The 14,281-nt window shown below is 38.0% G+C and overlaps 1 protein-coding gene across 14 annotated transcripts in view; it reads right to left on the reverse strand.

Moving 5' to 3' along the window:
- The window catches only part of LOC100116974 (neurabin-1), a 554,139-nt gene that overhangs the window by 216,874 nt on the left and 322,984 nt on the right, over window positions 1-14,281 (reverse strand). For 13 of the 14 annotated variants that reach the window (XR_004345143.1, XM_031932213.2, XM_031932231.2 and 10 more), the window contains 2 exons: window positions 7,052-7,301; window positions 6,787-6,990 (listed from right to left, as the gene is read on the reverse strand). Coding sequence is in view for 13 of the 14 variants with exons in the window: in XM_031932213.2 (XP_031788073.1) it covers window positions 6,787-6,990; window positions 7,052-7,301 (454 nt within the window). In the remaining variant the exon portion in view is untranslated. The remainder of the gene's footprint in view (window positions 1-6,786; window positions 6,991-7,051; window positions 7,302-14,281) is intronic. The other variant, XM_031932199.2, reaches the window with a different exon arrangement.

The following is a 14,281-nucleotide window of genomic DNA, read 5'->3' on the forward strand; positions in this document are numbered from 1 at the left end:
CAAAAAATATTTTGTGGCTGAGGAGACAGGCCGTGATGGCATCAAATAATTAAGATGACGTACCAATGATAAAAATAAGTCAATAATTGCGTGCATTATGCATGTTACCATTTTTAAAGATAAGAAGAACATATAAAAATCTACCTGTGATGAGAATGATCCTGCGCAAGTGACAACTTAAGGATTCGCAGAATCTGATCTTCAATATCTGACCAGCATTTTTAAAGAAAATTTTACGATATCTGGTCATGGCCGGGATTTGCGTTATCTTGAAGCCTTTATTCTTGCCAATTCCCTAGTTGTGAAATAAGAGAGGCGTACCTCTTTCGATTCAAAACGCGTAAGATCAGAAAGGTTAAAAGGATGATTGTTATGTTTATACATAGAGCCAAGAAATAAAACAAACATCACTTCTCGACGTACCACGTGCAAGGTCTATTTCATTTCACAAATACGCGAGAAACGAGACGATATGTTTTTCCCATCTTAAATTATAATCAAATAGAATACCCAGATATTTACACAATTCTACCCTGCTTAATTTATTACCATGTATATAAATGTCCAGATCAACTGGAACACTATCTCTATAATGATTAAACGTTATATATGCAGATTTTGTTACGTTTAAGGATAATTTATTAAGTTTAAACCGAGTAGTTATATCTTCTAAGTAATTATTCATTTTATTTTCAACCCTCTCCCAAGAGTCATCGGTTGCAATATCAGCGTATGAGATAGTACTATCATTTAGATCTGTTAGTAAATCATTGACATAAATTACTTGCAGTCGTTCCAATCCTTACTTTTTGCTTTCTATTGTTTAGGTAACTTGATATAGGTTTATGGGCTTTCCCTCGGATACCATAATTATATAATTTATTCTAATAGAATTGAATGATTAACAGTGTCGAAAGCTTTTGCTATATCAAAGAAAGTAATGGCTATAGATTTACTTTTATCTGATTTGCTGTACAGTAGATTAGATAATAGTAAAGCTTATCTTAAGTGCCTTTATTTTTCATGATACCAAATTGATTCTGAGCTAATAGTCTATATTTATAAAAGAACGAAACGAGAAAGACAAAGTGGAAGCAATTAACTTTATGCATCCAAATTTTACAGACGCTCTATTTGATATAACTACTAAAATTTCCGCACTATTACGAGTCGCCAAAGTGCGTACAAAAATTCGATACACCTTGATACACATATATGCATAATTCAACTAATATTTTTGTGAATTTTTGCCTCACCTGGCAAGATATCAGAACGCTGTATTAAATAAATAAGCTAATCATAGTTCTGTCTTATTTATTTATCATAACTATTTATCAATCAAAAATTTTGTAAACTTTGAAAAGTATTATTCATGAGCTGTAAATAATGTTGAAGCTTTTCTTATACATAAATAAATATATATATATATATATATATATATATATATATATATATACACATATTTTAGTGTTTAAATATCAAAATATTAAATATTATATACAATTCTTATTGTTTCTAATACTAAAAATCACACCAATATAAATCATTTTAATAAATTTTTAACGCAGTATACAGTTAAACACACTTCAACATTAATGTGACAGTTAAATTTTAATAATAAGTATGGGCTATATAAAAAAAAAGAAATTATCCATTGATTAGTGTATTTTATAATATCTTATCTATTACTCTATTATCAATAAAGTATTATGAAATACTATACTGTTTTAATCAAATTTTCGTTTTAATGAAGTTTTTTCATTCCCGCCAGTATTTTTTTCACTTACCATGGTGATATTTCCCTCTCTAGATTCTTTATTTTATCCTCCTCCTCATTTTTTCCCCTTCCTTTCCTCTGGTCTTTTTACCTGTTTCATTATACCTATTTATTTCCTCTTCACCTCCCAGTAACCTCTCAAAATGGTCTCTCCACTTTTGTTTTTCTATCATTCCCTCTTTTCTTTCTTTCCTAGGCCTAAACCCTCTTATTGCCTTCCAGAATTCATTTACATTTCTGCATTTTTCTACTCTCTCCCATCTTTTTTCTGTCCATTGCCTTTTTTTCTTACTCCTTAATTTTCTTAGAATCGCTCTTTCCTTTCCCAGCTTCTCTTTTTCTTCTTCTTTTTTCCTATCCCCTTTAGTTCATATCCATCGCTTCAGTGCGTTGAATACTTTCTTTTTCTGTTTTTCATTTTTTAACTATTTTCTATTGTTTTCTTCCCTACCCTTCCCCCCACGTACGGTTCTAAATTTAGCATTTCTGCCGTGTCCTCTATTTCCCTTTTTAACTTGTCACAACTTTTCTGATTGATCTTTTCTCCCTCTTTTAGCTCTTTTCCCTTTTCTGTCAATAAATTCCTATACTCTGCCCCCTATCTCTCTTTTTATTTAAATCTTTTATTTTTTCCCTCCTCCCTCCCTTTTGTGGCTCTATATTCTCTTTCCCCTTTTTGATTGAGAAGGCTATCTCCATCACCAGGTCAAGCACCGAACCCGCTCCCTCCCCTATGTATGTTGTATCTCCATCTTCGTCCCCTTTTGTATTTCCATTTCTTAACACTAATCCTAGTTCTTCGCATATAAATAATAGTTCCTTTCCATGTCTGTTCCTTAACTTATCCCTCGACTTTCTCCTATTGTCTCCTATATCTTATTTCCCTTGCTGCTTTCCTACTCACTACTTCCTAATCTATTCTCTCCTGTACTACTTCTATCAGTTCTTTTTCTATCTTACTTATTCCTACATTGTTGTAGCAGGTTATTATATTAACCTTTTCACTCCCCTTTACATAAATATTTCTAATGCTTATTCCAAACTCTTACTCTCTTACTTCTATATTTTTTGCCAAATCTTTCCTTATTCTTACCAAGATTCCTCCTTTTGCTCTCCCTCTATAATTTTTCCTAATCGCCGGCTTTGTTCCTCATTTGAAATTTTGATTTAATTTCCCTAGCACTTTATCTTCCTTTTCCCTTTCTAACCAAGTCTCGTGCAAAAATATTATATCAAATCTCCCTATAAATTCCCATCTTTCTTTCGCTTTAGTTCATTACCTTTTATTCGTTTTTCGTTATTCGAAAAAAATACTGGCAGGAATGAAAAAACTTCATTAAAACGAGAATTTGATTAAAACAGTATAGTATATCATAATACTTTATTGATAATAGATCAATAGATAAGATATTATAAAATACACAGATAATAAATCAATGGATATTTTATTTGTTTTTTTTATATAGCCCAAATTTATTATTAATATTTAACTGTCACATTAATGTTGAAGTGTGTTTAACTGTATACTGCGTTAAATATTTATTAAAATGTACGTTTTTTAAAATTATTTATATTCATGTGATTTTTAGTATTAATATAATTAGTAGAATCAATTAGAATTGTTCATAATATTTAATATTTTGATATTTAAACACTAAAATATGTATATATGTATATATTTATGTATAAGAAAAGCTTCAACATTATTTACAGCTCATGAATAATACTTTTCGAAGTTTACAAAATTTTTAATTGATAAATAGTTATGATAAATAAATAAGACAGAACTATGATTAGCTTATTTATTTAATACAGCGTTCTGATATCTTGCCAGGTGAGGCAAAAATTCACACAAATATTAGTTGAATTATGCATATCTCTAGAAAAAATTAACTTTTAAAAAAGTAAAAGGTTAGGCGAGTTTGATATATTTCGCAACAATAGAAAAGAACTGAGATCAGTCAAACAAAGTCAAGTTTATTATATTTAATCGTAATGAAGCGAGGAACAACTCTCAAGATAATCACTATTTAACTTGCCATGCCCGGTTCATTTTATTTATTGGTGGACAACTAAAATTTTTTTTGTATTAGAACGTCATACAAACACCATAAGTACATCAAACTCGCATAACCTTTTACTTTTTTAAAAATTAATTTTTTTAGAGATTTCAATCCTTTTTAGTAAATTTTTTTGAGTATTTCATATTCGACGTAGTAAAAATAAAATATAAGCATCTTTAGCACCTTTCAACCACAGCTTTTTTGTAACAGTTTTATCATTAACATGAAATCACTGAGTATTCTGATATATACACCACTCTCGAATTATTTCTACACCTAGATACCAAAAACCACGGTGCGAACTACCCAGACCTCGACATCGGCCACCCTGTACATCTAGACGCCGTCCTCGTATGATTTATTTACCTAGACACCAAAAACCACGGAGCCAACTACCTAGACCTCGTCACCGGCAACCTTCTAAACCTAGACACCGCCCTTGAATGATTTTTGTACCTATAATACAAACTTTTAATTTAATAGGGCGCCGTAGTAATATTTTTTTGTATGTAACCCCGCGATGATATGAGGAATGTGAGGATATGTAAAAAAGGTGGAAAAGCAATTTCCTATCATTTTTGATGCGCAGCTAACTTCACCGTCCTTTCACACTGGACGCGGCTAACTTCACCGTCCTTTTACACTGGAGAAAAAGATAATGATTTGAGCGAATCATATACAAGATTCTTTATATTATATAAATGACAGCGTTTTTTTTTTTTTTTTTTTGACAACTTCTATTAAAAATCACTGATTAGCACACAAATGTGATAATATATAAAAATCACTTAGAAACAATTATGGAAAGTATCGTTTTTCTTAAAAGTAAAATCTCGGATACCAATATAGAAGTAAATAGTGTCGCGGGCGCCAAAGCTTCGTCTGCTTCTCAAACTCACCTTCGTGGCGCTACCGCGCCACTTTATATGTGTATCAGGGTGTATCGAATTTTTGTACGCACTTTGGCGACTCGTAATAGTGCGGAAATTTTAGTAGTTATATCAAATAGAGCGTCTGTAAAATTTGGGCGCATAAGGTCAATTGCTTCCACTCTGTCTAAGGTCGACAAGTTCAAAATTACCACATTTTCGCTTGAAAATTTTTTTCTTATTCTTCTTATAAATTTAAGAGGAAAAGGTTCTAATACATTTTTTTGTAAAATGCATTCTTTCTTGTTGATAAATCATTGAAGTTTCGAAAATTTAAGTTGAAAAAATTGATCTGCTTGTTTAGGCGCGTGTAAGGCTTTTTAAAGACTTTGTTCATAACGTAATTGTTTACAATATTTATAAACTTGAAGTTACTGACAATGTATACATTAAGAGTGCGCTCGCTTACGACGACACGAATTGCTGATTGAGCATTTCGCTGAATCGCCAATGACATGTGTTGTGTGTTGAAACAATGGCCGTGTATTGAAACCGTACAGCGCACGTAAAGCATTTTTTCCTTTGAGAGCTTAAATTTCAACGTTTGTATTTTAACTACTTCTATTTTTTGAGCTTTAAATAAATTCATGCAGTGAGACGTCCGACGTAACAGTATATATAAAGCTAGGAAAGAAATCTTCTCCAAGGATATTGTTAAGTAATTCTTAGCTAATATCTTTTTGCATAATGTTGATATTATTTGTCCGTGATAACTCCCCTCTTCGGGTGTTCTCACGGACGCCCAAATAACAAACCCACTCACGATCGTGGTGGTGCTGGAGGACAACCCTGACAGTCCGATCACCCCGGATATGTTCCAAGAGTTCCGGAGTGCGGTCAGGAAGGAGTTAGACCTTTAGACGCCCAACGCGTGATCATGATCATGTGGGTAAACTATTTATTAATTTCTTTATATTTTCATTTAAAGTGTGCATGAAGGTGGATAATTTCAAAAGGGAGGGCAACGATGTCTTCTTTTTGTGTAGTTTGTAGAATTTATTTAATTTTCAGTATTTTTCTAACGTGCAATTGTACAGTCGACTCGGTAAAAATTGGGTGTGATCCTGCCTTAACTGTGTCTAGAGCACTAAAGAATACCCTACTATTACGATCCTCCCCCTCCTCACAGGTACCAAAACATTGCGTAAATGGAGAATGCAATAGGTATTTTAGAATATATTGGAGAGAGGGAGAACTATACCACTCGTCAATTGGGTACTAAAATACTTTGAGAAGAGAATGGATGTTTTAGTATGCCCATAGCCTATCTACTTATTTACTTATTTAGATTTGCAACCTTGCCACGAGTGATCGTGCAGTTTTAATACTATAAGCATCTTGTTACGGATAGAGTCGCATAAATGTATAAAAGTTGTCTGTTTTACCGAGTCGATCGTGAAGAGAGCGAGATGAAATGAATGATGTAATATAAGCAATGCGCTCGGCTTTCTTTGACCTTCCTCGGCCGTCATCGATAAAGTTTTCGGCGACGCAATTAATGCGCGTAGCGACAGTTACTAGCGACGACTCGCGAGAGAAGAAGGTCCTACACTGACTTTTTTGTAAGATTAGTTAATAAACGGCTGATTCTACAACAAAGTACTTTGTCGATAATCATTAAACCTCAACTTCATCTTGTCTCTAAGACATCTGTTACGCACGAAGGAGGTAAAATCATCTAGCATGTGCGAAACAACAATAACTAATTATAAATTGTAACATAATAAAATGATGACAAAGAACGAATTTAAGACTATCGGTAAAACAACAAACCATCATCCGTGAAAGTATAACAGACAGCGCTCGAAAAATATAAATACAATCAATTAATTGGTTATTGGTCCGCATTAACTGCCGCTAACTCTTACATAGATATACGGCATCATAAATCTCTCGAGCCAGAGGCTAGTTTTCAAATAAATGCAAAAATTATTTTGAACGAACACTGCACAGCCAGTCTTTATAATAACGGCTTCTGCACATAAATAATTTCAAATAGAAAAAAAAATAAGTATACCTCTCTGATTTGCTTCATTTACAGCATGTCTTATTTCTTCAACCAGATGACGAGTTACTATTTTGGCACGACAAGATTCCGTATTATTTAATTCGTTTGAATTTACTAAACTATCTTTTGAAATGGATATGTCACGTCCACCAAGTCTTTTATTTCTCTCAGAAAAAATTTGTTCTAGTTGTTCTGTGAATAAAACCGAATGACCTGTAGAATATAATAATTATTATAATTGACAAATATGAACTGCGAATTTTTCGATACTTACTGCTTGGTGATGTTTGCCAACTTTGTTCAGTCAAAGCTCTAACTTGCGAACTTATTGTGCTATGTTGTTTTATTATTGTAGATTCGATAAGTCTTCTTTTTTGCAAATTTGTTGAGTTATTTAAGTACGAGCTTAAGTTTTTTTTTCTTAAATTTAAATTCACTGATTTTGAAATAACATTTCGAGGCTCCTTACTTTTCGAAGATAAATCTTCATCGGTATTGTCTTCTGATTCATCTAAACCATATTCCTATATATAAAAACAAATTGCAGTGTTATATTATTAATTTTTCGGATAACTGGTCACATTATAAAATTAGTTTGAATAGGAACGTGGGAGGATAACCCTTTTCAACCCTTGAAAAGGGTTATTTATCCTCCCACGTTTGTTCCTATTCAAACTAATTTTACAATATGGAGAGGAGTTCTAATATTTATGGTCACATTATAATTGTTATATTGTAACGAGGCGCATTTTTTGGGAAAAATTCGGCAAAAAGTAAGGCGCGACGTGTGCGCGCGCAATCAAAAAGACCAAAAATTAGTGCTGTTACAAGAGCTTAGTTTTACTTATTTTACAGTCACCTTCCTTGGTAGACGTGTATCATACACGATACACTTGCTGGAGTCGACTCCAGCGGACTCGTGGATGGAAATAGAGAGAGAGAGATTTTAGATTTATATATGTTTTTATTGTTGTACATTATGTTGTACATATTTAAATATAGTAAATATCCAGATAAGATCAACAATTGTTGTGTAAGAAGTGATAGTGTAAAGAGTAAATGGAATTAGGTGAAATGAGATGGATGGGTGTGTATGTTTGTGTCATGTTTGTGTGTTTTCCAATTTAAAGACATATGATTTAGCTGTTTGTTTAAAGTGTGATATGGATAGTGTGTTGCGAAGGTGAGATGGTAGGCTATACCAGAGGCAGGAAGCATTAATGAAAAATGAGTTCCTCAGCGTCTCCGTTCTGAAGGACGGGATGTCCAGGGGGGTCACCTCACCCCCTACAGGCCTGAGCGCGACGTGGAAATCAAAATAGGCTAGTAGGTAGATACGTACGGAGGTGTTGAATATTTTCCTTAGAAAATAGGCCATGAAGTATTTCCTACGTCCGGCGGTGGTAAGCCATTGCAACTCACGCCTATAAGGGGAGATGTGCTAGTCCCTCCTTACACCGTAGATATAACGGACCCCCCTGTTGACAAGCCTCTGCAGCCTCAAGTCAAGTTCCTGTGTCAGGTCACAGTAGGCCGGTGAACAGTAATCGATGATGGGAAATAGGAGTGCTTGCACCAAGTGTTGGCGCAACCTGAGGTTAGTGCTCTTCCTAAAGAAATAGAGACGGTACATTAAAGAGTGAGCACGTTTACAAACTTGTGTAACGTGCTCTTTCCACGTGAGTTTGGAGTCTAGCACCAAACCCAGATTGCGCACCAATGATTCGTAGTCGACCCGGGCTCCCCCTATATTTATATAGGTGTTAGCAGTAGTAGGTAGAGCATTTATATAGTAGGGGGAGCCGAGGACGATTGCCTTAGTCTTAATGACATTAAGTTTAAGACTATTTTATGCAGCCCAGCCCATTATCCTCTCGGCGTTAGCACTCATCCTGACAGAGCAGGAATCAAGCTCCTCGAGGTTGCATTGGCTGTAGATCTGCAGGTCATCCGCATAGATTAGATGGGACACATCTGAATCTACGCAAAAACCAATATCATTGATGTACAACGCGAACAACAAGGGGCCTAAAACTGACCCCTGTGGAACACAGGTGTTTAATGGTAGAAAAGTTAAGAGCTCGTTGTTGTCACCAATGATGGCCTGTTCTCTTTCCGTGAGGTAAGATGCAAGCCAGCAGATAACCTGCTTGGGAAAGCCGAAAGAGGATAGCTTACTGAGTAGCTTGACGTGACGCACGTGCTCTTGCTGGACTTGGATCTGACGGAACATCATCTTGACGTCGGCGCAGAATTGATGTGAGAAGGCGATCTGGTGGGTTCTCCAGCGAGTCACGACGATGGTAAGGTCGTTTTGTAGCTTGGGCCCCGCGTGCATAACGTCGTTGAGGCTGTACCTGCTGCTGGTTGGTCGTGACGCATTGAATACAACGCGGAGTTTGTCCTCGATGTCGCCCTTCTGCCAGATGCCGTGATGACAGATATAGCAGACGGCCACTGTCAGGTTCTCGATCTCGGAGGGGGTGGGTCGTCGCATGTGACCCAACCGAATGTAGTCCTCCACAAACTTGACGTACTCCGCTCCCAGCTTCGGGTCACGTTTCATGTGGCGATGCATCGTGGACAATGCGATGCGGGGTTGAGTCAAGCTCTCGCCCAGAAGTGAAGCTGGGCCCGCCTTGAGCGGAAATAGGACGATGCATCGTCCACTGGGGTCGCGTGAATGTTCGCGAGTGAACAGCTGCTCGCACTTAACGTCAGACTTAGAGTTTCAATCGGTCTTGGGTACGTCTTCTACCGACCAAAAGCGCTGTAGAAGCTCGATGAGTCGCTCGTGGCATAGCGGCTTCTTGGTGGCCCGATTCAGAGTGCAGGCTGTGGTCAGCGCCGGCGGGGTTTTATGGTCGGTTGTTGCAACGGTGAGCGCCCACCCGAACACGGTTCGCTGGGCCAGGAAGCGTTCTTTATTGATTGCGCTGGACAGGAGCACTCGCGCATAGACGTTTGCGCCGAGTATCACTTCTACTCCTCGGGGGACGTTGAACTCAGGATCGGCGAGCTCATGCCCCTGGATGAAGCTTATCTCGGCGGTAGACACGGGCTGGGCAGGCGTGATGATGCCGATCCGCTGCAGTTCGTAGACCTCGAGTTTCAGCGAGCGATGGTGGGCCGTGTCGTGCAGATGCAGCTATGTTCGGACTCGGGCCGAGTCTGCTTGCGAGCCGGAGACTCCGGCGACGCCAACGTTCACTCGCTCGAATCAGGTCCTCAGTCACCGAGCGATGCTCAGGCTCACTAGGGTGGCCTCCGAACACGGGTCGAGCAGGGCTTGAACCTGCTCTCTGCGGTTTCTTCCGTCTCCCAGGGTGATGATGGCTGTGGGGAGGGCGGCCAGTTATGCGTGTACTCTTTGTATACCTGGTTGGGGTGCCAACATTCAAATCCAACAGATTTATTGTTAAAAAATAGTGATCTTATCACCTTTAAATTCTGATATATGAAGAATTCTTGAAAATATAGTTAAAAAAAATTAAGGGAAAGAGTTTTGCATTTTATAGTGATGATAGAATTGAAAAAGAAAATTATGACAATTTGATAGACACAATAGCAACTAAATTTCTAAATTCGTTGACACTGAATGGATTACCACCACATGAAATAATATTAAAAAAGGTGCGATTGTTAGTTGTTTAAAAAATTTAGATATGGATAGCTGTCTTTTTAATGGAACAAGAATTATAATTATAGATATGAAAAAATATATATTAGTTAGAGAAAACATTACTGGTAAATATTCTTGTAAAATTGTTTTATTGCCACGACTATAGTCTATTATAGGAAATAGGAGCGATTGAGCAAGATACTTGCGCAACCTGAGATTGATACTCTTTTTGTAAAAGTAAAGTCTATACATTAGCGAGTGAGCACGGTTACAGATTTGTGTCATATTCTCTTTCCATGTTAGTTTAGAGTCGATTACCAATCCCACATTACGCACAGATTCAAACTCGACCCGGGCACCGACTATGTTGATAAAGGTGTGCAGTAAGTAAAGCATCGATTTAATAGGAGGAACCTAAGACCATTGCCTTTGTTTTAAGAACGTTAGATTTAAGACGATTTTGTGCAGCCCAACTACCATTATCCTATCGGTATTAGCTCTCATCTTGTCAGAGTAAAAGTCGAGCTCCTCAAGGTGTTATTGGCTGTATATTTGCAAGTCATCCGAGCAGATCAAATTGGAAACATCAGAATCTAGGCGAAACCCAAAGTGATTGATGTACAATGCAAATAGCAAGGGACCTAGGAAAGATCTCTGCGGAACACTGATGTTGAGGTGCCAAAGAGTGAAATGTTCGCTGTTGTCACCAATGACGGCCTGCTTTCTTTCGATGAGGTAAAAAGCAAACTAGCAGGTAACTTGCTTTGAGAAGCCGAAAGTGTGTAGGAACCTGACGTGACACACAGTGCCAAACGTCTTACTGAAGCCAAAGAGGAGAAGAAGTGTGACCTTCTTTTTGTTTATTTCAACCCTGACATTATCAGTTAGCTCAATTAAGCCAGATTGTGCACTGTGACCAGTGCGAAAGCCAGTCTGCTGATTGTCAATAAAAAGTCTGAATTCAAGGTACTATGAAACTTGCCTGTGCACTAGCTACTCCAGGGCTTGAGCAAGAAAACAGAGGAGAAAAATCAGACAATAGTCAGTCAGAGCTGTTGGTGAACTGACTTTATAGCGCGCGTACAAGTGTCAACTCCCAAGCGGAAGGAAAACATGACTCACTCAGGGACAGTTTGAATATTCGACTTAGTAATGGAGCGACTACTGGCAGTGCCTTAGAGATGACAACCTTTGGGATGCCGTCGCTCCCCCTAGTTTGACTGTCGAAATGTCATACCGTAGCTAACACATTCAATTCTGTTATAGCGCTGAACTTAAAGTGTTCGGGGAGATCTTGGACTTCCAGGGTGTGCAGATAACCCTTAACAGCAGGAGCGAGCGGATTGTTAATGATTGAACTGAAGTGTCCGTAATGGCGCGAGATGTTTAATGGCGTTCAATAGGTTAGTATCAAGAAATGTGATGCATTCGTTCAGTGATGACGTGTCAAGAGATGACCAGTCACATGCATTAAGGAAGTCCCTTAGCTTCTTAGCACAGATTCCTCTGTAGTTTTTGTAAGAATATGTATCAGGTACGTGGCGTGAAATTAGTCAGGTGTCAGAGTCCTGTTTATGATGTGTTACACCATATGGGACCGAAGTAAGAGAGTTTTTATCAATTATAGCCCTGATGCACTCGGTGTTTTTGGATGAAGAGAGTTGGACAGAGTTCAAATCACTTATTATGACCTTCATAGAGTAATTGTGCATGTGTTGTTAGTTAAGTAGCGAAATTAGAGCCTTAGATTAAGGGTGCATTCGCCGTCAGACGACGAGAGCCAGGTTTTAGTTACAGCTATTACGTGAAAGGGGGAGCAAGTGTATACAAAAGTAGTAGCCGAATTAAGAGCTAGATTAGTAGCGAATCAAAATAGTAAGCGAACAAACGCGGTAGAAAGCTTCGAGATTGAAAAGAGCGAATTAGGTACCAGATAGAAATTAATAACAGGTTTCAGGCACTTGAAGAAGCAAACACATCGCCGGAGGGGAATGACGAACCGAATAGCTTATGAGGGGACATCGAAAAAACGGTAAAAGAGGCCGCGAACAAAGTACTGGATAAAAAAAAAAGCCAAAGAGCAAACCATGGTTTGACGAAGAGTGCGAACTCAGGTTTGAAAGGCGCCAAAAAGGCTAAATTAGATAGCTTACACAATAGAAGCGATAGGACCATAGAAGAGTATTCTAAGGTAAGGAAACAGGCGGGCACGATCTACAGAAATAAGAAGCGGGAGTATCAAAAGAATCTTATTAGGAGAATAGAAACTAACAGTAAGGAAAATAACCCCCGCGAAATGTACAGAGGGATTAACGCCATCAGAAAGGGTTTTAGGAGTAGAGCGCAATTGATGAAGGACGAAAACGGGGACCTCGTAACAAATGACAACGAATTACTGTCTCTGTGGAAAAACTATTTCGATAAATTATTAAACGTGCACCAAAATAGCGAAGAATTAGGGGACAAAATTCACACTGCCGAACTCCACGTGGAGGAACCGAGCTACCAGTTACGAGTACAAAGTTCTGTCAAACGTAATACAAGCTAGACTCACTCCATTCGCGGAAGATATAGTAGGAGATTAGCAGTGCGGATTTCGGCGCAACAGATTGACGAGCGATCAAATGTTTACCATAAAACAGTTGTTAGAGAAAAAGTGGGAATTTTGCGAAACCATACACCAACTATTTATAGATTTTAAAAAAGCGTACGATTGTATTAAGCGAAGTAGGCGGTAATGTGTCAGAACCCTTCACGATACACGATGGTTTAAAACAAGGGGATGGGCTCTACAGTGCTGTTCAACTTAACGTTAGAGTATGTCTTTAGAAAAATGTAGGTTAGCTAGCTGGGCGCAACGCTTAATGGAACAACGCAGATACTAGGCTACGCAGATGATTTGGATATACTGAGGGATTGTAGGGAAACGGTAGCAAGAAACGCGGAAATCCTCATAAAAGCGGCGGAGTATACAGGGTTAGAAGTGAGTGAATCAAAAACAAATTACATGATTGTGGATAAACTAGGCATCTGCAGAGGGGAGGGAGATCTCAGATTTGGAAATTTCACTTTTGAAAAGGTTAGCAAATTCAGGTATCTGGGCACGACCATATATGATAGAAACGAGATTAATGTCGAAATAAACAAGATACTCCATTCGGGTAATGCTTGTCTAAAAATGTTAAAATAAGAATATAGAGGACAATAATACTGCCGGTGGTTCTGTACGGGTGCGAAACGTGGGCTCTCATTAAACAGGCGGACAACCATTTTAGGGTTAACAGAATAATAAAATCACGGAAGACTGGAAGATGGATTGGACGAATGGAAGACGACCGTACGGTAGCGCGTGTCATGAAGGGCAGGCCGATGGTAACGCGACCTCTAGGTAGACCGCAGATGGGAGGACAACGTAAAAGCGGATCTAGTAGAAATAGGACGGGTGTCAATCGGAGGGGTGCATCTTGGGTAGGATTGACACAAGACAGGGCAGCGTGGAAGGCTTGCGTAGATGAGGCGATGAACTTTCAAGTTCCAAATGCCATTAAAAAAAAAAAAAAAATAATAATTGGATAAACTTTTTAAACATTATTATTATTATTATTTTTTTATTATAATGGTTATAATGCTAGATTGTTCGCGTTTGCTATTTCGAAATAATTATTCAAAAATACTGTTGATATGTGGCGGTCCCCTCCTACCACCACATGCGGCCCGATGCGCCGCCTAGCGGAGCACTACGACGTGGCGAGCGCGAGGGGAGCTTGGAAGTTTAGTCACTTTCGTGAATCAGTCACGGCCTGGCCGCCGGTGCGAACAGACCTAGTCATCTTGTACATAGTTTAATATAATCTAGTCACAATCAGCACTCAGTATTATCTT

This window comes from Nasonia vitripennis (genome assembly GCF_009193385.2).
Source record: "Nasonia vitripennis strain AsymCx chromosome 1 unlocalized genomic scaffold, Nvit_psr_1.1 chr1_random0006, whole genome shotgun sequence".
Classification (NCBI taxonomy): domain Eukaryota; kingdom Metazoa; phylum Arthropoda; class Insecta; order Hymenoptera; family Pteromalidae; genus Nasonia; species Nasonia vitripennis.